At 42.3% G+C, this 25,190-nt stretch overlaps 1 protein-coding gene across 3 annotated transcripts in view; it reads left to right on the top strand.

The window, feature by feature from the left end:
• LOC111158708 (estrogen receptor 1) overlaps window positions 1-24,507 on the top strand; it is a 290,590-nt gene extending 266,083 nt beyond the window's left edge. For 2 of the 3 annotated variants that reach the window (XM_022520924.1, XM_022520923.1), the window contains exons 7-8: window positions 15,644-15,827; window positions 20,010-20,250. In XM_022520924.1, the coding sequence (XP_022376632.1) occupies window positions 15,644-15,827; window positions 20,010-20,250 (425 nt within the window). Of the gene's footprint in view, window positions 1-15,643; window positions 15,828-20,009 lie in introns of all 3 variants that reach the window. The other variant, XM_022520922.1, reaches the window with a different exon arrangement.
• Window positions 24,508-25,190: the final 683 nt, after the last annotated feature.

Here is a 25,190-nt window from a genome sequence, read left to right as displayed (position 1 = left end):
AAAAAAAAAAAAAAAAGAAGATATCTGTGTACACCGTGTTCCTTCCATTCTCCACACCATCCTGCATGTTTTTGAAAGGCTGCATTGCTCCTAAGTCATTCCAGGAAAATTACTGGTTTTTTTCAAATATCTCTGGAGGTGAGCCCATTATCAATTATGTCTAGTTTCTCACAAACCTTGAAATTAGGAAATTCTCTGTGTAGTTTCTGAGCAGTAGGCTAGCTGTGAAGGATATCTGGGTTCTGGTCCCAGCTCTGTCACTTATTTACTGACAGGGTGACCCCAGGCCAATCCAGCCTCACTGTCCTGCCTTAAACCCCTCTTAGCTCTAGTGCCCACTGGCCTGGTTCCCTAACTCTTAGAGCCTTTTCCCAATGATTAAAGTCACTGAAGGGGATCAGTGGGTTTGGGAGGTTTTTACATTAAAAATTTTTTTAAATTTTATTTTTGTTTATTTATTTATAGACTTTATTTTTTAGAACAGTTATACATTTTAGAGTAGTTTAGAGCAAGACTGGGTGAAAGGTACAGAGATTTCCCATGTACCTCCTCTACCCCCAACACATAGCCTTCCCCACTATCAAAATCCTGCACCAAAATGGTACATTTGTTATACCACTGATGAACCCATATTACACACCGTTACCACCCGCAGTCCATAGTTGACATTATTCATGCTTGGTGTTGTCAAGCATGGGTTTAGATGAATGGATAATGGCACATACCCACCATGATAGCAACCTCTGGCATGGTTTTCCTGCTCTTAACAGTCCCCTGTACTCTGCGCATACAGTCTTCCTTCTTCCCTCCCTCAAAAACAATGCTCTTTTTTTACTCTCTCCATAGTTTTGCCATTTTTTATAATACCATATAGTTGGAATCATATAGTATATAGTATATAGTCTTCCAAGGTTGTCTTCTTTCACTTAGTAATATGCCTTTAAGATTCCTCCACATCTCTTGATAGCGGCATAGCTCATTACTTTTCAGTGCTGAGTAATGGTTCACTGTCTGGATGTACCACAGTTGATTTATCCATTCACCTGCTGTGAGACATTTTGGTTGCTTCCAAGTTTGGGCAGTCATAAATATCCACGTGCAGGTTTTTGTGTGGACATACATTTTCAACTCATTTGGGTAAATACCAAGGAGCGTGATTACTGGATCTTATGGTAAGGGGATATTCAGTTTTGTAAGAATTTGCCAAACTGTCTTCCAAAGTGGCAATACCACTTTTCATTCCTACTAGAGCTCCTGTTTCTCTAGATCCTTGCCTGCATGTGGGGGTGTCAGTGTTCTAGATTTGGGGCATTCTGATAGGTGTGTAGTGGTATCTCATTGTTTTTCTAATTTGCAGTTCCTTAATGGCACATGACCTGGAGCATCTTTTCATATGCTTGTTTGCCCTCTGTATATTTCTTCTTTAGTGAGGTATCTATTCAGGTCTTTTGCCCATTTTTTTTTTTTTTGAATTTTTTTTTTGAGTATAGTTGACACAAAATGTTATGTTAGTTACAGGTATACAACTTAGTGATCTGACAAGTTTATTCATTATGCCATGTTCACCACAAGCGTAGCTCCCATCTGTCCCATTACATCATCACCTTCACAATGACATTGTATTCCTTATGTTCTGCTTTTATTCCCATACTGTTCTTATTCCATAACAGGAAGCCTGTATCTCCTTTTCCCCTTCACCCATTTTGTCCAAACCCCTATCACCCTCCCCTCTGGTAAATGTCAGTTGGTTCTCTATTTAGAGGTCTGATTCTGCTTTTTGTCTATTCATTTTTTAAGATTCCACTTACAAATGGAATCATATGGCATCTGTCTTTCTCAGTCAAAGTTGTTTCATGTAGCATAATACCCTCTAGGTCCATCCATTTTGTCTGAAATAGCATAACCTTATACTTTTTATGGCTGTGTAACATTCCATTGTGTATGTATACCACATTTTCATATTCGTTCCTCCACTGGTGGAGGCTGCTTCCATGTCTTGGCTGTTGTAAATAATGCTCCAATAAATATTTTTCCGTGTTTGTGTTTTCCCTGGGTAAATACCCAGTAGTGGAATTATTGGATCATATGGTATTTCTATTTTTAATTTTTTGAGGGATCTCCATACTGTTTTCCACAATGGCTGTACCAATTTACAGTCCTGCCAACAGTGGATAGGGTGCCTTTTTCTCTACTTTCTCATCAACAGTTATTTCTTGTCTTCATGATTTTAGCCATTCTAACAGGAGTGAGGTGATGTCATTTTGGTTTTGATTCAGATTCTCCTGATGATTAGTGATGTTGAGCATCTTCTCATGTGTCTGTTGGCCATCTGGATGTCTTCTTTGGAAAAAGGTCTGTTCAGGTCCTCTGCCCATTTTTTGAAAAGACTTTTTTTTTTTTTTTTGGTGTTGAGTTGCATAAGCTCTTAATATATTTTGGATATTAACCTCTTACCAGATATGTCCCTTGCAAATATCTTCTCCCATTCAGTAGGTTATCTTTTTGTTTTCTTGATGGTTTCCTTTTCTGTGAAAAAACTTTTTAGTTTGGTGTAGTCCCAGTAGTTTATTTTTGCTTTTGTTTCCTTTGCCTTAAGAGACATATCTTAAAAAAAAAAAAATGTTGCTACAGCTGATATTAAAGAGATTACTGCCTGTGGTCTTTTCAAGGATTTTTGTGGTTTCAGGCATTCAGGTTTCAGGCATGGAGGTCGTTAGTCCATTTTGACTTTATTTTTGTGTATGGTATTAGAAAGTGGTCCATTGTCATTCTTCTGCATATGGCTGTCCAGTTTTCCCAGCATCACTAACTGAAGAGACTGTCTTTTCCCCACTGTATATTCAAACCTCCCTTGTCATAGATTAATTGACCATATAAATTTGGATTTATTTCTGGTCTCTATTCTGTTCCATTAATCTGGGTGTCTGTTTTTGTGCCAGTACCCTTCTATTTTGATTACTACAGCTTTGTAGTAGATCTGGAAATTGGGAATTGTGATACCTCCAGCTTTTTTCTTCTTTCTCAGAATTGCTTTTACTATTCGGGATCTTATCTGGTTCAGTGCAAATTTTAATATTATTTGTTGTAGTTTTGTGGCCCATTTTTAAATTGGGTTGTTCATTTTCTTATTGTTAACTTTTAAGAGTTCTTTTTATATTTTTTTATGATTCACAGACCTGTACCCCAGGACAAATAATACATTATGTGTTAATAAAAATAATTTAAGGGCGCCTGGGTGGCTCAGTAGGTTAAAGCCTCTGCCTTCAGCCCAGGTCATGATCCCAGGGTCCTGGGATCGAGCCCCGCATCGGGCTCTCTGCTCAGCAGGGAGCCTGCTTCCTCCTCTCTCTCTGCCTGGCTATCTGCCTACTTGTGATTTCTGTCTGTCAAATAAAAAAAAAAAAAACTTAATAAAAATAATTTAAAAAAAAAGAGTTCTTTGTATATTTTGTGTGAGAGTCTTCAGCAGGTTTCTTTTGCAAATATTTTCTCCCAGTCTGTGGCTTGTCTTCTCATTCTTTTATGATCATTGGTTTTTAAACGTTCTTCTGCTTGAAGACTTATGTTCTAGAAGGAGGCTCTGGTGGAGAAGGAGAGGCTGAGTAAGTAGGATCCAGCCCCCTTCCTTCAATTCTCCTGCTTTTGAAGTTTCACTTCACCAAGTTTATAATGTGAGGGTTTTGTATGAGGTTCACATTTTTCAGAGGTTTTGATTCTCAAAATAGTTTAAAAACTACTGAACTAGATGAACGTAAGGCCCCCTTTAAATCTATAATTCTGGAATTCTGCATCTCCTATTTACAATGTAATATAACCTTTCTCTCCTTAAGGAAAAATGAGAAACCTGTCACAGTCATGTGGCCCTTTATCAATATAATTTTCATCTACTGTCTTGTTCACTCAAAATGATGAAACTGATAAACGAAAGAACCACAGATGCCATCCACATGCCCACTTGTCTCTTAAAAATGGAGCATTATCAGCCCTTTCAGTTTTATATCTAGGTTTTATATCTAGGTAAAAATTATATCTGAAACCTTGTGGCTCTGGAGATAAACATACAAATCAAGACCAAGAATGTGCAACCTTCCTCTATTAGCGACCAGTGCTGAACATTGCAAGGTATTCGAGTTGTGCTGTTCAATTTGGGGGGATGAGCTCATGTGCATTTCCGCCTATAATATATTCTTAATCATATGGCACTTTTTTTCTGGCTTCGAAGCTAAGTCAGATGAATATTTTATAAACATTTGCATTCACACTAACACTGTTGATTTGGCAGAAGGTGGAGGGATGTCTTTTTAATTACTTGATGCATATATTGCCTCTTTCACAGAGAATTTGAAATGGCTTGGTAAAATTCTATGCAACACAAAGGGAGTAAATCAATAATTGGCAAAATTTGTAAAAAAGGAAAATAGAGTGAATGAAGTAATAAATCCAGGAGCCGAATTAGCATGCAGAAGCACATCTGTACAGTTCTTAGGAGCAGGCCACAAATTTGGCTCTAACTTTCCTTCTCTTGGCGAAAGCATAGAGGAGAACACATTCCATTACAAGGTTCACAGACTTTTAATAAAAATAAAAGTAAATAGACCAGTTGTTTAACATAAAAACTCTCCTTTGGGCAAATCTCTACAAAGTCTGTTTCTCACAATTAAGGCTTGATAAGGATAAATGGAACTGAAAACTTGGAGTGTTTTTTTCTCTGGTGGTGAGAAACCAGATGCAGATATTTTGGGTTGCCAGTTAGGAGGAGATCCAGGTGTTTTGATAATAAGCTGGGCAGTGGTCAGGGCTAATGGCTTCTACAGAAAATTGTTAACTGCATATAATATCTGATAGGATGAGTTCAGGCCTTTACCATTGTATCACGGGTGGAGGTCAAGGTCTGGATTAAGGCGTTGATAGTCAGTAGCATTCATAATGTGGAGGAAGTATCCAGATGTAGTTTTATTTCATGATGTACCAGCGCAGGGGTACAATCTCCAATCTGCCCATTCTGGATCATTTTCCTTTCTGGGCATTTTGTGCAGATATCCAGGTGTGTTCTGCCTGCTGCTGTTGTGTAATAAATTACCCCCAAAATAGGTTTAAAAAAAGGTTGTATTATCTTGATCATGAATTTGGCTAGGGCACAGAGGGAATATCTTGTCCCTTTCCCCCATCCCTCAGATGGGGAGACTCATGAAGGTAGGGGTAGTTTGATAGTTTTGGGTGCAGTTACCTTGAGTTGTCTTTATTCACATGCTGGCAGTTGATGCTGGCTGTCAGATGGGACATCAGCTGGAGCTGTCAATGAAGGGGCTTATCTGTGGTCTCTCCTCCTAGCTCCCCCACAGCCTGGTGCACTGCCCCTCATAGGGGTGGCAAGGGCTCCAGAAGCCAGTGTCCCAGCTGACAAGGCAGAAGCTGCATGGCCTTGTGCGATAGTCCCTTAGAAGTCACACAGCATCACTTCCAGTCCTTTTTTTTTTTTTTTTTAATTACAAGCAAGTCACAGGTCCACCCAGACTCAAGGGAAGGCATAGCTTGGACATCTCTAGGGGAGGCATGCAGGCATCATATCATAGAGAAGCATGTTGAATGGGAAATATTGTTGTGGTCACCTTTGGAAAATACAGTCTGCTCCAACATGTAAGACTTGCTTCCTGCTCTGTGTTGTCACTCATTGCCCCTAAAATGCCAAGCAAGAAAAAGTGAGGTCCAGAGAAAAGAATTTATGCAGATTATTTTGGCCTACCTTCTCTGGGGGGAAAAAATGAAACCCTCAAGGCCTTCTGAGACCAGGCCAGCTACTAGGACTAGGAGTTCTGCATGGAACCTTGTGAGTAAATCCCTCTGTAATAGATGGGCTGCACATTTTCCATCAAATGTCCCTTTAGAATATCTTCTTCTTGACCTCTGAAACCTAGCAGTTGACTGTTGGAGGAATACGAAAATCAGAACCCCGGTGCTTTCTTTATACATTACAGATATAACTAACCAAAATAAGGCTTTTAAGCAAAACATAGACCCCTAATGGAATCATCCTAAAAAGGTAAAAGGTTAGGATACAATTTACTACAAATATTAAAAACTGCCATTTTTTAATTTGGGTATAGTTGACACAATATTACAGTAATTTCAGGTGTAAAATATAGTAATTCAACAGGTTTATACATTATGCTATGCTCATCCAAGTGTAGCTTCCATCTGTCCTCATATGTCACTATTATAATATCATTGACTGTGTTCCTTATTCTGTGCCTTTTATTCCTGTGATCTAGTCATTCCATAACTGGAAACATGTATCTCCTTCTCCCCTTCACTCATTTTTCCCAATTTCCCATACAACTGCAATTTAATATATAAAAACTACATGCAAAAGAATGAAGCTGGACCACTTTCTTATACCCTATAGAAAATAAACTTAAAATGGATTGAAGACCTGAAATCATAAAATTCCTAGAAGAACACATGGCTATAGCTGCCTTGACATCGGTCTAGTATTATTTTTTTGGATCTGTCTCCTCAGGAAAGGACAACAAAAGCAAAAATAAACAAATGGGACAACATTAAATTAAAAGGCTCTTGTATAGTGGAGGAAACCATCAGCAAAATGAAAAGACATCCCACTGACTGGGAGAAGATATTTTCAAATCAAGTATCCAATAAAAATTTAATATCCAAGGTAGACAACGTATACAGCAAAAGACAAACAATCCAATTTTAAAAATGGGCAAAGGACCTGAATAGACATTTTTCCAAAAAAGACATCCAGATGGCCAACAGGCACAAGAACAGATGCTCGACATCCTGAATCATCATGAAAATACAAATTAAAACCACAGTGAGTTACAATCTCACTCTTTTCATAGTGGCTATTATCAGAAAGACAAGAAATAACAAATGTTAGGCTGTGAGGAAAAGGCAACCCTCGTGCACTGTTGGTGGTAATGTAAATTGGTGTAGCTACCGTGGAAAATAGTATGAAGGGTACTTTAAAAATTAAAAATACAACAACCATATGATTCAGCATTTCTTCTTCTGGGCATGCAAAGAAAACGAAAATGTTAATTCAAAAAGACATATGCACCCCTACATTGATCACAACATTATTTACAGTAGCCAGGACATAGAAGCAGCCCAAGTGTCCATGTCCACCCACAGATGAGTGAATAAAGAAGATGTGAGGTACATAACTGTGTGTGTGTGTTGTGTGTTTGTGTATACACACAATGGAATATTACTCAACTATAAAGAAGAATGAGATCTTACCATTTGCAACAACATGGATGGACCTAGAGGGTATTATACCAAATTAAAGGAGTCCAAGAAAGATAAATACTACAGGATTTCACTTATATGTGTAATCTAAAAATCAAAACAATGAACAAATAAAACAACAGAAACAGAGTCATAGGTACAGAGAACAAACTGGTGGTTGCCAGAGGGAAGGGGGATGGGGAGATGGATGAAACAGGTGAAGGAAATTAAGAAGCACAGTCTTACAGTTATAAAATTAATAAGATACAGGGATGTAGTATCCATCACAGGGGATATAGTCAATAATATCATAAAAACTTTGCATGGTGACAGATGGTAATTAGACTTGTCATGGTGATCATTTCATAATCTATGTAAGTATCGAATTACTATGTTCTACATCTGAGGATAATATAATATTGTATGTCAATTATAATTCAATAAAAAACTGAGACACATGGCTGTCGCTTAAATTATTTTCTTAAGTATAAATTTAAGATTTCTTCTCAAGTCAATTAAGTCAGTTCATCAATTTCACCATGTGAAGTCATTATAGGATTTGTCCTTTGAGTCAGCTTGAAAGTATTGACATACCAAGTATTTACCTTTTAGGATTTTTAGTAAATTTCATTAAAAATTATACTAAATTGGTAAACGTCACTGAATCATTAGTATATGATCTCATAGTCATCTGTGCCAAGAGGGTACCCATGCGTAGTACATGGTGACATCAGATGGACCACTGTGTTCTCATGTTGGGTTCTGGCAAGAACACTTGTCGGGGCGCCTGGGTGGCTCAGTGGGTTAAGCCTCTGCCTTCGGCTCGGGTCATGATCTCAGGGTCCTGGGATCGAGCCCCGCATCGGGCTCTCTGCTCAGCGGGGAGCCTGCTTCCTCCTCTCTCTCTGCCTGCCTCTCTGCCTACTTGTGATCTCTGTCTGTCAAATAAATACATAAAATCTTAAAAATAAAAAAAAATAAAAAAAAAAAAGAACACTTGTCTTCACTGTGATCCCTCTCACTTTGAGACCATTTAGAAGAGGACTTGAATGACTGTGATTTCACAAATACTAGTGTAACAGTAAAGGATTACAAGGATTAGGTTATGAACAGGTTTTTCACTTTTCAGGTAAATAATCACATCGGTAGAAGGATGATAAGTCGTTTGAGTTCTTCACATATTTTTAATGTTAACCCCTTAGTAGATATATGTTCTTTCTCAAGATTGGTTTGGCTATTTGGGGTCTTTTGTGGCTTCATGCAAAGTTTAGAATTATTTATTCCAGTTCTGTGAAAGGTGCCATTGGGCTTTTGGTAGAGATTATACTGAATATGCAGATTGCTTTGGATAGCATGGACATTTTGACAATCTTAATTCTTACTATCCATGTGCATGGATATCAATGTAGCTATTTGTGTCTTCTTCCATTTTTGTTGTTGTTGTTGTTGGTGGTGGTGGTGGTGGTGGTGTCTTATAGTTTTCAGACTACTGGTTTTTCACCTCCTTGGTTAAATTTATTCCTAGGGATTTTATTCTTTTGGATGCAGTTGTAAATGGGAGTGTTTTTTGAATTTCTCTTTCTGACAGTTTGTTATAGAAGCATAACAGATTTCTGAATTTTGATTTTGTATTCTGCATCTTTACTGAATTCATTTATTAGTTCTAACAGTTTTTTTGTGGAGATTTTAGTATTTTTTATATATAGTATCAAGTCATCTGCAAATAGCGACAGTTTTAGTTCTTCTTTTGTAATATAGATGTCTTTTATTTCTGGTTTCTTGCCTAATTACTATGGCTAGAAGTTCCAGTACCATACTGAAAAAAAGTAGCTAGGGTGGGCTTTCTTGTCTTATTTTTTAATCTTAGAGGAAAAGCTTTCAGCTTTTCATCATACTGTTGAGTATGATGTTACCTGCGGGTTTGTCATATGGTCTTCATTATTTTGAGGTACTTTCTCTCTATACACACTGTGTTGAATGTTTTTATCATAAATGAATTTTGATTTTTTTCAAATGCTTTTTCTGCATTTATTTAGATGATCAAATGATTTTTATTCTTCATTTTGTTAATGTGGTACATCACATTGATTTGCAGATGTTAAATCATACTTGCATCCCTGGACTTTATCATGGTGGATAATCCTTTTAATGTGTTATTGAATTTGGTTTTCTAATATTTTTGCTGAGTATTTTGCATCTCTGTTCATCAGGGATATTGACCTGCAATTTCTTTCCCTTTCTTTCTTTTCTTTTCTTTCCTTTTCTTTTCTTTTTCTATAATGTCCTTGGTTTTGGTAACAGGGTGGTGCTGGCCTCATAAAATGAGTTTGGGAGAATTCCTCCCCCTTCAGTTTTTGGAGGCTTTTGAGAACGATATGTCTTAAATCTTTGGATGTTTGGTAGAATTCATCAGTGAAACCATCTCATCCTGGGCTTTTGTTTGTTGGGAGTTTTTTGATTACCAATTGAATCTCCTTACTAGTAATCGGTCTATTCAGATTTTCTATTTGTTTATGATTTGATCTTGGAAGACTGCGTTTCTAGGAATTTATCTATTGTTTTCTAGATTGTCCAGTTTTTTGGCACATAATTATTTGTAATAGTCTCTTATGATCCTTTGTATTTCTGTGGTATCAGTTTTAACTTGTCTTTGATTTTTTATTGTATTTATTTGCACCCTCTCCCTTTTTTTTTTTTTTTTTTGGTGAATTTAGCTAGAGGTTTGTCAATTTTGTTTATCTTTTGAAAGAAGCAGCTCTTAGTTACATTAGTCTTTTTTTATTATGTGTTTCAGTTTTTATTTTATTTATATCTGCTCTCATCTTAATTATTTCTTTCTTCTTACTAACTTTGGGCTTCATTTGGTCTTTTTTCTAGTATCCTTTGGTGTGAAGTTAGATTGCTTATCTGAGATTTTTCTTATTTCTTGAGGTAGGCTGGTATAGCTATGAACTTCCTTTTTAGAACTGCTTTTGCTCCATCCCAGAGATTTTAAACTGTTGTATTTCATTTTCATTTCTCATAAGGTATTTTTTTTCTTCATTGACCCATTGGTTCTTTAGTAGCATGTTGTGTCATCTCTCTGTATTTGTGATTTTTCCAGTTTTCTTATTCTACTCATCTCTAGTTTTGTACCACTGTGGTCAGAAAAGACACTTGGTATGATTTCGGTCTTCTTAAGTTTACCAAGACTTTTTCTGTGGCCTAAAAAGTGATCCGTTTTGGAGAATGTTCCGTGTGCACTTGAGAAGAATGTGTATTCTGCTGCTCTTGGATGGAACGCTCTGTATATATCCATTACATCCATTTGCTCTAACGTGTCGCTTAAGGCTGGTCTTTCCTTACTGATTTTCTGTCTGGATGCTATATCTGTTGAGGTAAGTGGGTTTTTAAAGTCCGCTACGATTATTGTATTGCTCCCTTAGGTCTGTTAATGTCTGCTTTCTATATTCTGGCCCTCCTATTTTGGGTGCATAAATATTTACAAATGTTATATTCTTTTGTTGGATTAACCCTTTTATTGTTATGTAATACCCTTCTTTGTTTTTGGTTAAAGTTTTTATTTTAAAGTCTATATTTTCTGACATAAGTACTACGTCATATGTCCTATGGCTATGCCTACTTTTCATTGCTAGTTGCATGGAATATCTTATTTCATCCCTTCTCTTTCAGTCTCTGTATGTTCTTATATCTGAAATACACTCTTATACAAAAACACATCTGATCTTAAACGCTCATAACCTTTAAGAACTTAAAAAGGCCTTAGAGACAATTTCCTTTGGATAAGCAATGGAGAAGTGATGATGAATTGGAAAAAGAAACAACAATATATATAAGTGGTGATCAAGAAATCTGTGGGAAATCCCTGAAGACAATGTCTGTCCAAGACAGAAGACAAGAACCCCAAAATAATTTTAACATGTACTTTTCATAAAATGGATTTCCTACTGTGCCACAAAATTATTTAAAAACACATAGGGGCAAAACCACAATATTTCATTAATGCCCACTGTTTTATAATAGTTGATTCTGATTTTGTTTAGAAGAAATCTGTTCTATAAATTGCAACCAGGTATGTTTCTTATGTAGTACTTGTACATCTGCACTGAAATCATTTCAACTAACCATATAGTTGGAAAACTTATGTAATACATTCAATTGGCTACATCAAGTGAATAAATTTTTTAATAATTTCGAGAAAAAGTATTCCATTTAAGCTTCCCCTTCTATACAGACACCTGCATACTGGACTTCTTGTGTACAGTCTTGCAAAAAACTTATCGCTACAGAATTTTTATTTATAATAGGATTAATTCATTAGTACATTCAAGAAAATATCCTTCATCTTTTGGGACTGTCCCACACCTTGTAGGACATCCAACAGGTCTCTCCCACTAAATAGCTGTAGCCACCATGAACTGTCCCAACGCCCCACAGGGCACAGTCTAAACCGCAGTCATAGGTGAAGCACAAAGCCAATGGAGCGCTCATCCAACTGCGAGTCTCGAAGGCACTTCTGAGCCATCGTGCTCTTGGCTTACTTTAGGGTTAAAGGCCTAAAGGCTGACCTAAGGACTAATCCCTGGGTGAACAGGATAGAAAGAGAACTCCCTTTTGATGCAAGTGCAGTGGCAGCTTGCTGGCCCAGACTACTTACCTCTGTGGACTTGAGGAGTTTTCTTTGCTACCTTTACCCGTTGAGTCTCTCTCTCTTTTTTTTTTAAATTTGGTTAAACTGCCGTAGAGTGAAGGATTCTCCCAGGGTCTACTGTCACTTTCTTTCTTTTGGAAGAGAAAACACGTGTCCTTCTTTGAAGAATTGGTCCTGAAACAACTGCCGAGCCATGGGCCTTGGAACTTGTCATTCCCTTCGGAACAGTCAGATGTGCCCACCAGTGCAGGTCCATAGTTGGTTGTGCTAGGTCTTCCTTCTGGGCATGACCACATGCATACACGCCCTCCGTGCCCATGCCTGCATTCCTCCAGCTTCCAGAAGTCTCCATTATCTGGACAAGTAAAAGAGGTAGAGGGGGAGAAAAGAAGGAAGAAGGAAGAACAAGGGGATCCAAGCAGAATGAGAGGAGGAAGAGAGTGGAATCAAGAGTCAGTGAGAGCAAGAGAGCGAGAGATATTGGGCTTCGGTCTCTTCTGTACGGGGGAGGGGGTCCTTGTGGCTTCACTCCCCCTTCTTTTCTACCACCAGATTTCTCCATAGACTCTTCCTGCATCTCCCAGTGTTGGCCAAGATTCAGAGTATGTAGAAGCTCAGATTTGCTAATAACATTTTAAGACCAGATAATGACATCCAGATTGGTTTTTTCCATCTTGGGGATTTGGAGCAGCTCTGGGAGTTGCAAAGCCAGTCTTGTTGCAAGAATATTTCTGAAGGCCCTCACTGTCTGATCACTGGTGCTGGGCTGCTGGGCACCGTGGTGCAGCCGTCCAGGGTGGCAGAGACCACCTGGGATATGGAAATTACCAGTAGCCCTGTTTTTCATTTGCCGGAGCACCTGAAGTATTCTGGGACTTTGGGTTTCTGTTGTTTTTCACAAAAGTCTTCCTTAGGGGCAACAGGTAGCAAACATGGGCCACATTTTGCCAGAATAGCCCAAAAGGATGGTGGCTGCTGTTGTCCATTACTGGCATTTCAACGGACTGTATTTTTATTCCAGAGTATATTTACACAGCAAGGAAGCAACTGTTGACAAGGAAGAATGATAAGCTGTATTGGTGCCAAAACAGGAGTAGAAAAACAGGCTTATTCTGAGAATGGCCTGCAGCCCAAGAGTCAGTGTTAAGAAAACTCTTTCTCCACAGGCAATATCCTCACTTAAAACATTAACACTTAAAATAAGGCTTGGAATCCCTGTTAAGTATCGTAGTGTGTGCTTACAGTAGGTCCTTAGTGAAAGCCTTTAGGCATGCGCACATGGAAGACGGGCAGGTGCGGCTGCGCGTCACCTTGACCCTGCTTGTTCCCCGTGTCTTTGGTTCCCTTGAACCCGAACGGGATTTTCGGTGAATGAGGCCAGCATCCCCAGTGGTGACAAAAGAGGAAACTGGTAGAAAATGCATCATCAGAGTTGGTTTAACTCAGCAGTGTGGCCTGAGCAGGTTCCCAGGACACCCAGCCAGATGCAGGGCCGTGGGGAGACATGACACTCGGATGTGTGTGATGATAGAGAGGGAAGTGGGAGGTGGGGCTGGAGGAGCTTCGAGGTGCCTCTGAGCGCCAACCCTCTGGTGCACTCCTTTCCTGCTCTCCATCGCCTCCAGGCTGACCCCAGGACCCCTGGATAGTTGCGCATTTTTCCTAATGGACACATTCTTTCTCTGTCAACGGTTCACAGGAAACATAGGTAAAGGAATCCAGCAATTTCTTTCTTATTTCACTGCCTGTCTGTTGCTTACTCGTTCTGTGGTCTATTTGCTTTGGCTCAAAGTGCCTCAGGGTACCAAAAGCTACACTATTGTATTCAACTGCATGTAAGCCAAGATCTTAACCATCCTGGTTTTATTGTTGCCGTTTTATTTGTTTTAAAGTTCAGCCATTTTCCATTCTGGGCAATTACATCTCTGTTTACTTTAGATTCCATGGTGGAGGTATTTCCGCCAGGATCCAATACGGGACACGCTGTGAGCAGTAACTTGTCACCATCACCATATTACCAGTATAGGGTCAGGGATTCATAGATTTGGGGCCTTCACTTGAGGGTACCATTGAGGAACGGGAAGGAAGAGAACGAGAAGAAATCGTTTTAGGAGAGGGCCGATGGGCACAATTAACCAATTGAGATTAATAGAGGTTAATCTTAACCAACAGAGGTTAAGACCCAAAAAAGTGTTTATATACATAAAGTGTTATAAACATATATAAATATGTTTATATATATATGTTTATATATTTATATATAAACATAAAGTGTATATAAACATACAGTTTATATACATAAAGATCAAAAAAAGTGTTTATATAAAATAAATACATAATGCATCATCTGGAGAAAAATATAGCATCATCTGCCCCTTATAAAATGGTACATTCGGGTGGACCTTATTTCTGGAGTGTTTTCCTGATGGGAAAACCATCCTTGTGGTCCCAAGACAAGACTGATCCGTCCTGTCCTCCTCTTGCTCGGATTGTTCCCATCTCTTTCGCACTCACCTTCCTCAGGTCCTTGCGCTGAGTTCACAACTCTAATAGACTCTTTCGGTGGCAAGGGACGGACACCCCACTCCCACTATCTTAAGTAAAAAGGGAATTTGGGAATGTTAGAAAGGAGACTATGGAAGTTCCAAAGTCAAAGGAAAACAATGTAAGAGTGGGACCTCGTGACTGGAGCCAGGATTCCCCCGGCCCCTCCCCACTGCCATGTAACAGTCACCCCTGCTGACTGTGGCTCAGCTCAGTTCTGCAGATGGGCGATCCCCAAGGGCAGGGAGGGGGGCACTATAGGAAAGCCAAATATTCTCTCCCTCCAAGCTCACAACCTAGAGGGAAGAATTTCCGTCTCAGGACTTCCATATACAATCCCAGAAAAAGCTCTGATTGTATAGCTCAGGGCTAATACTGTCCCAAAGAACACAGTGACCTGATTGTCTAATTTTGGTCCTGAGTCTACCTGTGGCCCAAGAAGTCGGGTCCGTCACCAGGAGAAAGGCAAGAGGTGGGGGGGGGGGGGAACAAACAAAATCCAAACATGCCCGGCAGTGGAAAACAGCAGTTCCCAGGGTCCTCTACGACCCCCGCCCCCCATCATAAACCTTTCAGCTGAGGATGAAAAGGCCCTAAGCCTGACCTGAAACATAACAGCAAATTAGATCCTACCTGGAAAAAAGCGACCTGAATCACTGAACAGATCGTTTGTTGCTCTCCGTGCATCTTACCAGAGTGGCACGGGTCTCCTGGGAGTCTCCCTGGTAATGACCAGGCATGGAGTCAGCGTGTGGGGCTTCATTCCCAGCTCAGCTTTGTCCTGAGGACCTCTCTGCCCTTTGGTTTCTTCCTGAGAAAAGGACTAATAATGCCTCTCTCAGGCCGTGGTCAGCGCTAATGGGATACTTTGTGTGGGTGTCAGACCCGACAGAGAGGGGGTGGCTGGTGACACCATTATGGCCCCAAGGCAAACAGTGACTTTCCCGGGTATCTTGATGATAAATCCTGGAAGTCGGCTCCATACAGGAGGCCGGATGGGTTTCTTGATCCTCTCAGACATGTATATTGATTAGGAATTTTGTAGGGTTGCTTAGATCAAATGGGTCCCAAACTTCCCCACTGCTGTGCAGGGTCGTGGGGCAGGGGAAGGGGAAGGGGCTGGCTGGGTGTCAGTCCCACGCACACCGCCAGTCTCCTAGACCTCATCCTCTTTCTCTGTCTCTCTCTCTGCACATGCAGGAGTGTACACATTTCTGTCCAGCACCCTGAAGTCTCTGGAGGAGAAGGACCATATCCACCGTGTCTTGGACAAGATCACAGACACCTTGATCCATCTGATGGCCAAAGCAGGCCTCACTCTGCAGCAGCAGCACCGGCGTCTGGCCCAGCTCCTCCTCATCCTCTCCCACATCAGGCACATGAGGTGAGGCGTCCTTGGGTTCCCCACAGGAGGACCAGAACAGTAGCCCTCAAACATGTTACCGCTGGGCTGGAGAGTGCCGGTGCCTGAAGGCAGAGAGCCCTCTTGGCACAGTTCCTGGCATGTGAGGGACGTAAAGGTGAGGGCAGAGGAGGCAGTCTGGCTAGGGCATGGGGCAGATGGAGAGCTTTCCTAGAGGAAGTGACATTTGTGCTCAGTTGGAAGCCCGCACAAAGCCCCGTCAGGGGAGGGGTGGGCGATGTGTGGGTTGCGGGAGGACGGCAGTGTTTGGTCATTCACTTTGTCCCACCAGTCAAGGCCAGTCTGTGAGCACACCTGTCCTCCGGAGGTCCTGGGCGCCTCCCTTATGGTTCCTGCATCGTATTCCCCCGATGTACACTTAGAAATTCTGAGAGACTCTCAGTACCTAAGCCTCCTGCCTCACAGAGAGTCAACACTGATTCCTCCATTCCTCTGAGACCCCTTCTCACCACCCCTCACTGCTGCTGCCCACATCCCCACCAGCGTTCCTTCTGGATTTCTACAGTGCACCTCCCTGCCTTCCGTCTTGACTTCCCCGACCCATTCTCCACACCAGAGCCAGAGTGGCCATCTAATACCACATCGACTCACGTCATTCCTTTATTTAAAACCCCGAAGTAGCTTCCCATTGCATTAGTTCCTTTATTTTGCTCATATAACTTGTGCTCTAACCCTACTTAACTTCCGAGGGCTTCCTGAGAGTCTGAGCCCTGGCCGTAAATGACTGTTCTCTGACTCATGGGTGGGCTGCAGGTTGGCTGGCAGCTCTGTCCATCCCCGCTGGGTCCACTCCCACATCTGTGGGGCAGCTGATGGAGGCTGGGGCACAGCTGGGAGACTCCAGGTTGGCAAGGCGACTCTGTTTCCAGGTGTCTTTTAGCCTCCTTGTACCTGCGGGTTATCTGGGACATACTCTTCTCATAGTGATGGCAGAGGTCCAAGAGAACAAGCCTGTAAGGGCAAGTTCATCGTCTTTTAGTTGAGTCACATCGACTAATGTTCCACGGCCAGCAAGTCACACAATGACGCTTAAAGTCAGGATCATGGGCATGTGGCACGGGGAATGGGTTTTCGTGAACGTAAGCTAATCCATCATGGCTTGGGTGCTCTTTCCAGGGAGGGTCTCCTGACCCCTCACCCAGCTGGGATTTGCACCCTCTTCTTCCTGATGGCTGCTGCCCCAGTTTTATTTTGCTCTCCGCCCCAGTTAGACTGGAAACTCTGTAAGGCAGTTACCGCAACCCATCTTGGATATCTGTGCACCCAATACCACCTAGCTTGGTGCTTGGCACATAGGAACCACTCCATAGATATTTTGCATAGGAGTTAAGGAAGAATATTAGCAAAGGAAATGGAGCCTTTCTGGGCCAAAAGGAGAAAGCGGTCTCATTTCCATTTCAAATAGTCATGCAGAGTGGCTGGCCAGGAGCTTAGTGGATACTATTCCCAGGAACAGAACTCAGCCTGTGGGGCAGAGATAAAGAAGGTAGAGGAAAAAAAAAAAAAAGAAAGAAAAAATTCTTTACTCCAGAAAGGCCATAAAAATGAGGTGACCTGATGAGACTAGGAATCAGGTACCCACGTGGGATGAAGTCTGTGTGACTTACACCCAGACCCTAGAAATGAAAATGAAATTTCTTTTCTTAGTGGCTGTGAGGGAAGAGCCAAGGTGTCTGGAGGGTTGGCTCACATTTTAAGGGGCTTTCAAACCTTGAGATGATGCATCACGTGGCAAAAGCTTGTCCTATCAAAATCCCAAGAGTCCCCCTCTCTGGAGAGAACCCTGGAAACTGGCAGCTTCTGGAAAAAAAAAAAATAAATGTATCTCTTTTTCTTTGTATCCCCCACAGTCCCATATATGGCATCTTATGTATCGTGTAGGCTCAACATTATTGCTGAGTGCATGAATATGTGAGTAAATGGATGAATGAGAATTACTCGATTATTTTCCCTACCCCGTGAATTCAAAATTCCCGTTTGATGACTTTCACTTGCCAAAGTTCGAGAGAGAGTGATTGAAGTCTCTGTTTCTCAGGGATTTCCTGTGTATCTGGTGTCATAAACAGAGGACTCACCTTGGCCAGGTAGAGCGGGGGACTACATTTAGAGTACACATTTCCAGTCCTTTCCCATCTTTTGTTTTTATGAATATTACAAATAGGGAAGCAGGGGGTATGTCAGAATAACAATCCTCTCCCAGATTTCCCCTTGAAGAAATGTATTCACTTTTACTCGGGGCTAGGAAGGTCAAAGACGTCGTAGAAACCATATTGCAGATGAAGGTTTTTATTTGCTCATAGGAATTGCTGAATTTTCAAATCTGTCCACTGCTTTTCAGCAGTAGCAAGCCTAATTAGTTAAAACCCCAATATATCTGCACTAAATTTATAGGGCTCTGGTCATTTTATTGGTAACGTATGGCAGAGGGCGGCAGCAGTGCGAGAACTCTCGAGAGTTTGCTTGAATTGTGTGAAAAGCTGGAGAGAAGCTGCTATTCTAGTGAAAGCTGTGAGCATTTTCTCTCTCTCTCTCTCACTGGGGTGCGTGCGTGTACACACACACACACACACACACACACACACGATAATGTTTTGGTGCCTTGTTACATCCAGCCTAAATCACAGGACTCTGTTTTATTAAGTTTGGCCCCAGCCATATGTTGTTACTCAGAACACTTAACACCAGATTTCTTGTGACTACGAATGGTATTCATTAGGTTGCACAAGCAAGACAGTGTGAGATCCAGCGGGCACTTAACATTAACAGCATTTTCAGTGAAAAACAAACAAACTCTACTTAGATATGTAATTAGGTTGTAGTGTTTTAAGACCTGTACAGTCTGATGTTGGGTTTTCATGGCCTGTTTCCAGCTTGTGCTGACTCTTCCCTTACCAAAAATAGCAACTATTTTCTAGGGCCCTCTTTTGGTCCCGTCTCCTCATGATACATAATTCTTCCTAAAAAATCTCAGAATCGATAAGAGTTGCTCTGTGTCTTTTCCATGGGTGGTGGGGTGGGGAAAGAGCAGAGTTGTGGCTGGGGGAAGACAGGGGAGGACAGAGGTGAAAAGAAGAAATGCCATTTACCCACATTCCTTTGTCCATATGTCCCTGTTGTCTGAGTATCTAGCACATTCTTGGCACTGCTGTAGGCCCACAGGATAGGCACATCACTGCCCCGCAGGGAGCTTGCCCTGACTGTGCTGGTATATGCGAGTGTGGCAAGAATAAGCCTGCGCGTGTGCGGAGAGGAATTTCAGGTTGTCCTGGCACTGGGAGGAAAACAGAGTAAATGCAAGAGGACAGCTAAAGCCACAGGGCCTTGAAGTCACTGCAATTGTGGCAGCAAAAGACCTTTCAGAGGAGGTGGCATTTGAAGGTTTGGGGAAAGGGCCCCCAGGCAGAGGGGGCAGTGAGGGCAGACACCGGTGTCTGGAACTGAAGAACTCAGCTTCTTCCAGCTCCTTCTTAAAAAGCTCAGTTATGTTTTTCTTTCTAGCACAAAAGCCGGCTCGGCTAAAGAGCGTAAGCCAGGGGAGAAGGGCAGGGGGAGCTCTGAGAGGTCGGCAGAAGCTCCATCAGTTAGACCTTGCAGAGCATGAAAGAAATTTAGATTTTATTCTGATTAATGAGCAAACATCTAGAAAGTCTGAAACAGGGAAGTTCTTGAACTGTTTTCTGCATTTTATTTATTTATTTTTAAGGTTTTATTTATTTGACAGAGATTGTACAAATAGAGCAGCAGGCAGAGGGAGGAGAAGCAGGTTCCCCGCTGAGCAGGGAGCCCGATGCGGGGCTGGATCCCAGGACCCTGGGGCCAAGACCTGAGCCGAAGGCAGCGGCTAAACCGACTGAGCCACCCAGGCTGCTCCTGTTTTTTGCATTTTAAAAAATTCCCGCCTCCATGGCTGTCTGGTCTCTCTTCTCTTTTTAGATGCGATGCTAATAGAGGGGAAGAGAACCTCAATTGAGTCAGGGGAAGGAAATCACCTGCACAGCAGATCCTGAAACGGCTCTTTAAAGGGGGAGAAAGGTTGGCAGGTGTCTTTGGAGTTTGCCTCCCTCGTCCTTCGTGGGCGTTGCAGCAGGGCCTAGAGCTTGGGTGGCACTAACGTGGTCCTCCCCATGTCTCCCGCCCCCGCAGCAACAAAGGCATGGAGCACCTCTACAGCATGAAGTGCAAGAATGTGGTGCCTCTCTACGACCTGCTGCTGGAGATGCTGGACGCGCACCGCCTGCACGCCCCCGCCGGCCGTGGGGGCGGGAGCGCGCCCATGGAGGAGATGAGCGAGAGCCAGCTGGCCACCACGGGCGCGACTTCGTCACATTCCCTGCAAGCCTATTACATCACCGAGGAGCCGGGGAGCTTCCCCACCACGGTCTGAGAGCTCCGGGGCCACCCTGAGGTCCTGAGAATCCCCGCGGCCTTTTACCCACGTCGTACATCGCGATCGCAGAGTCCCACGCCCGCGCTCACTCCAGCTCGCACCCGCCACCGTGGCTTTCTGATATGAGTGGCCATTTGTTTGCTTGCTCAGTGCTTAGTGGCACGCCTTCTTTGGGGGACAGCCAAAGGGATTCCAGGGCTAAATTCTTTGACTCTCTCTCTCTTTCTCTCTCTCTCTCCCTTTGCTACATTACTAAGCATGAGGATTCTGTAGCTTTTCATGACCGAACTCAGTCTATGCGCTGGGACTGGGTGACTGTGCATTTAAGCTACTTGTTTCGACCCAGACCTGGAGAGTGGACGTTTCATCTCTGTGAAGTGCTTTTTAGTGAATCTAAGAAAAAGCCACAGGAGAGACTTGAAAGTGGCTCCTTTCATTGCTGACTTGGAGAGAGCGAAGTCAAGGGTTCATTATGGCATTGTCTTGTATTCCTATAGCAACATATCATTTTATTAAAGTAATACCTTAAAGCTTTTGCTCCGTTGCATGGCTGGAGCTGAATATTCAGTGATTGTCTACTCATTTGCCCTATAGGAATACAAGATGCCCACAGAGGAGGAAGGCCCCCTGATTGTCAAACTGCCGGTTTGATACACTGCACCTGGAGCTGCTGCATGTTCTTCCACTGGTTTTTTGAGAACACTACGTGCGGGGCATGGGTTCCAGTTAATTCTTGCTTCCCATGGACCTATGGAAAACACCAAGTTGATCGCAGTTAATTCACCTCCACATAGACCAGTTTCCTTCTAAGGGATAAATGATTGGGGTTTGTTTTTTGCTTTCAATTTATGAAAGAAAGCCTTCTTCCGCCGGGACTTGCCATCCATCAGCTTCAGGACCTGTTCTCCTGTGGTCTCACACTCACCAGCAGAGGGCGCTCTGCTCAGCTCTTCCTGGTGTGTAACTTAGAGTAAATTCATCACAGGTAGTAGTGCCCAGCGTATGACCAAGGGCAGTTTAAATCAGTGGGCACCCTGGTGACACTCTTAGCTCTGGGGCACTTGGATCAACAGTGAATGTGCATGATTATTGTAATTATTAGAGAACGGGAGGAGAGTAGGGCAGCCACCGGAGAAAACTGAAGGCTCACCGTGACCCTGCCTCGGGCTGTAGCTCTACCCAGGAGCGCCCCTGGCAGGCCCTGTGTGCACGGGGCGGCCCTTCTCTTCTCACCACCCTGACTGGAAGGAACAGCAGTACACAGCTGTGTTCTTCCTGTTGGCCCAGCACACTGCTGACTGGGGCTAGAATGCATGGATTGGAGGCTCACTACTCAGGCTGCCTGGGACCTGGTCAGACTCTACCCCTTCTTGGTCGTTTAGAGCTCGTCCAGAAACCAGGGTTTGGCCTTGGGGGAAAAAACTCCCCTGAAGCTCATTTCGTAAAACTTTGTAAGCCAAGAAAGCGAGACTAGAACAGGGGGCTGTAGGAATCCTTTGACGTGCAGGCTAAACGAGAAAGGCTCAGTCCAGCCACAGGGCAGCCTACCCTAGGCCTTTGCTTCTCCAGAGCAACTAGGGTTTATCTCTTCTTCTCAGCCAAAAAGTAAGTCTGGTTTCCTCCAGTGACCTCATTGTCTATAATTCAAACCCCACTGAGAAGTGATGTGTTAGCCAACAACCCAGTCAAGCTTCTAGGACTTCTCTTGGGATGCCTATTTCAAAAAGTAGATTTCATTCATTTTTGATTACTTAGTAAGTGAGCACCAAAGGACTGGGAACCTGGGAGGGCCAAAAAATAAAAAAAGTTTTTTTCATATTTGTGCATCTGAATTTAGGAGCAATTTTGTGTATCTGCAGTTAAGAACGTGTTTAGAACATAATTCTTTTGTTGTTTTGTTTAAGAAGCACCTTATATAATATAATATATATTTTTTTTGAAATTGCAATGCTTGTTTATCAGACAATTGAATGTAGTAATTCCATTCTGGATTTAATTTGACTGGGTTAAACATGCAAAACCAACGAAAAACATTTAGTTTTTTTGTATAGCTACCTTGTCATGTATGGAGTCATTGATACCTAGGGCCTGGTGATTATTCATTTAAATGAAGATCACATTTCATATCAACTTTTATATCCACAGTAGACAAAATAGCACTAATCCAGATGCCTATTGTTGGATATCGAATGATAGACAAACTTATGTAGCAGAGATTATGCCTGCAAAGGAAAATTATTCAGGGCAGCTAATTTTGATTTACCAAAATATCAGTAGTAATATTTTTGGACAGTACCTAATGGGTCAGTGGGTTCTTTTTAATGTTTATACTTAGATTTTCTTTTAAAAAAATAAAAACAGACAAAAAAATTCTAGTACTATAGATGATGTAATACCAGCTAAATCCAAACAATAATAAAGTGGAGGGTTTTACATTATTCATCTAATGTGTTTGTATTCATGTTAAAGATACTACTACCTTTGAAATGGGCAGAGAACACCAGATGGTTGGAATGTTAGCCCAGGAAAATTCAAATAATTTTGGAAATCTCTTTTCATTCTTCTTTGAAGTGCCACTATTGGACAGCTGACACTTTGCGGCTGATACCGCTGTTGGACGTAGGGAACACGCTTCTCTCCTCCCCCCACCCCCCGTGCTGAGGCAATTTAAGTTTTGAAATATATAATCAACCTGGGGGTTAGGGTAGGGTGGGGAAGTAGGTTCAGGAATTTCGAGAGTGGGAAATACAGTAATAAGAGCCTTGCAAGTACTCTGAGGCACATGGATACTGGTATTTGGGGTATGCACCAGGCTTCTGTACTCCTCTTGTGCCCTGTGAACTACGGATGGCAGCCATTTCTAAAATGGCAGCTGGAGTTCTATGGAAGAGCAGGCATTGTCCACTGTACAGTCTAAGGAATAGCTAGTGATCTGAGTTTCTTTTGGTCGTTGCTTAGCTCCGGGCTTGCCGTGATGATTCTGGAAGGCTGATGTGCAACCATCAGAGAAGCTAGTTCATCCAAAAAGAAGACTCTACAGAGGTTGCAAAATCCAGCCCCAAAGGAAGTAGAGTCATTGGTTAGAGTTTCCTCTGAACCTTGCCAGGCTGTCTAACCATGCCATATCCCATGCCTTTTAGGGGCTGATCAAATAACAGACTTCCTGATCATTTACTCTCGATCACATGAAGGTGTTCTTGCATTAAAATCTTATACACTGAAATGGCCACTGATTTAGGCTGTTGGTTTAGAGTACCCCTACATGAAACCAATGCATATCCCTTCCTATTCATACTCTCCCACTCTGAGATGGACTGTGGATGCCGGGAATGATCACTAGGACCGTAGTAGTAGCTAATGTTCACAGGCAAATCCGCTTTGGGAAACGAGTTACTCGGAAGGCAGTTAGAATCGTAGAGTAGTTTGTGAGGCAATCCCGCTTCCCTTCGGTGCAAGGCTTGGGAGGACAATCCAGATTACACCACACACTTCCTAGGTGAACTCCCTGAAAACTTACTCGCAGCTGGAGCAAGGGAATTCAACTGTGGTCCCAAATATTCATCTTTTCACTAGTGTGATTCCTCTGTTTCTGGCTGCATCTCCTTCTCATTTGGGTTAAAGTGAGTGTGGCCTCTTTCTGTGTCGTTTGTCATTGTTTTCTAAGTAACCGCTGGCTCTACTATGGCACTTCAATTTTGCACTGTCTTTCAGAGGTTCAAGGAAAATTTCTCTTCTTCTTTTTTTTTTTTTTTGCATCCAAATGTGCCTGAACTTTTAAAATATGTAAATGCTGCCATATTCCAAACCCATCTTCAGTGTGTTTGTATAGAGCTGTGTACCCTGGAAACAACATACAGCCCCATGAGCAGGTGCCTGAGATGTGGACCCCTTTGCATTCACAGAGAGGTCATTGGTCATAGAGACTTGAATTAATAAATGAAATTATGCCAGTTTATGTTCTCTCACAGCTTATAAACGATGCTTTTTGTGCACAACATACTCTTCAATGTAGAGCTCTTGTTTTATGGGAAAAGGCTTATATGCCAAATTGTGTCTGATGGTTTAATATGTCTTTTCGCTGATGCATACTATTACTGATGTGATTCTGTTTTGTTGCAGCTTTGCTTTGTTTAATGAAACACACTTGTAAACCTCTTTTGCACCTTTAAAAAAGTAAGGAGTCCAGCGGGATGCTCAAGCACTTGTAAACAATTTTCTCAATCTATTTGATGTTCAAATAAAAAATTAAACAAATGTCAACCGGCTCAGTTTCCGTAAACTCCCTTCATGCTAATGGCTTACTACGCTCAGTTTCCGTAAACTCCCTTCATGCTAATGGTTTACCACTGATTGCCTCAAACCAAGGTGATGGAATGCATGGAATCCTGAAGATCATTCTGATGCCAGGCTCCTCCCCCCGCCCCGCCCCCCGGCCACTGGGGACAGGAGGAAGTGTGTGGACATTGGAGGCCGGCAGACCTGGCCTCACTTCCTGGTTCCACCACATACAAGGCTTATGATCGCTGGCAATGAATTTTTCAGAGCCTCCCCTTCCTTGTCAACAAAATGGTGACAATAACACCTAATTCACAGGGTGGTTTTGAGGATTACATGAGGTGCTTTCATTCTGTATGTGTCTCCACAGTCTCTTTGTCCCTTACTATCCTTCTCTGAATACCAAGGAATGCGGTTGTCTTCATGCACTGTGTGTTATTTCCAGGGCTCTCCAGCTTTGGGGAGAATGGTTCACAATCTGTGTGTCAAGGCTGGAATGGGGACTAAAGGTAGATTCTATGCACGAACTGGCTTCAGATCAGTCTCCAACATGACACATTCTTAAGCCTTTATGGACCTCTAAATTAAGAATTGCCATAATTAGGGGCGCCTGGGTGGCTCAGTGGGTTAAGCCGCTGCCTTCGGCTCAGGTCATGATCTCA

This window comes from Enhydra lutris, unplaced genomic scaffold (genome assembly GCF_002288905.1).
Source record: "Enhydra lutris kenyoni isolate GAN:26980312 unplaced genomic scaffold, ASM228890v2 scaffoldscaffold62, whole genome shotgun sequence".
Lineage (NCBI taxonomy): Eukaryota > Metazoa > Chordata > Mammalia > Carnivora > Mustelidae > Enhydra > Enhydra lutris.
Note: the sequence above shows the minus strand (reverse complement) of the source record. Positions and strands in the feature narration are given on the sequence as shown.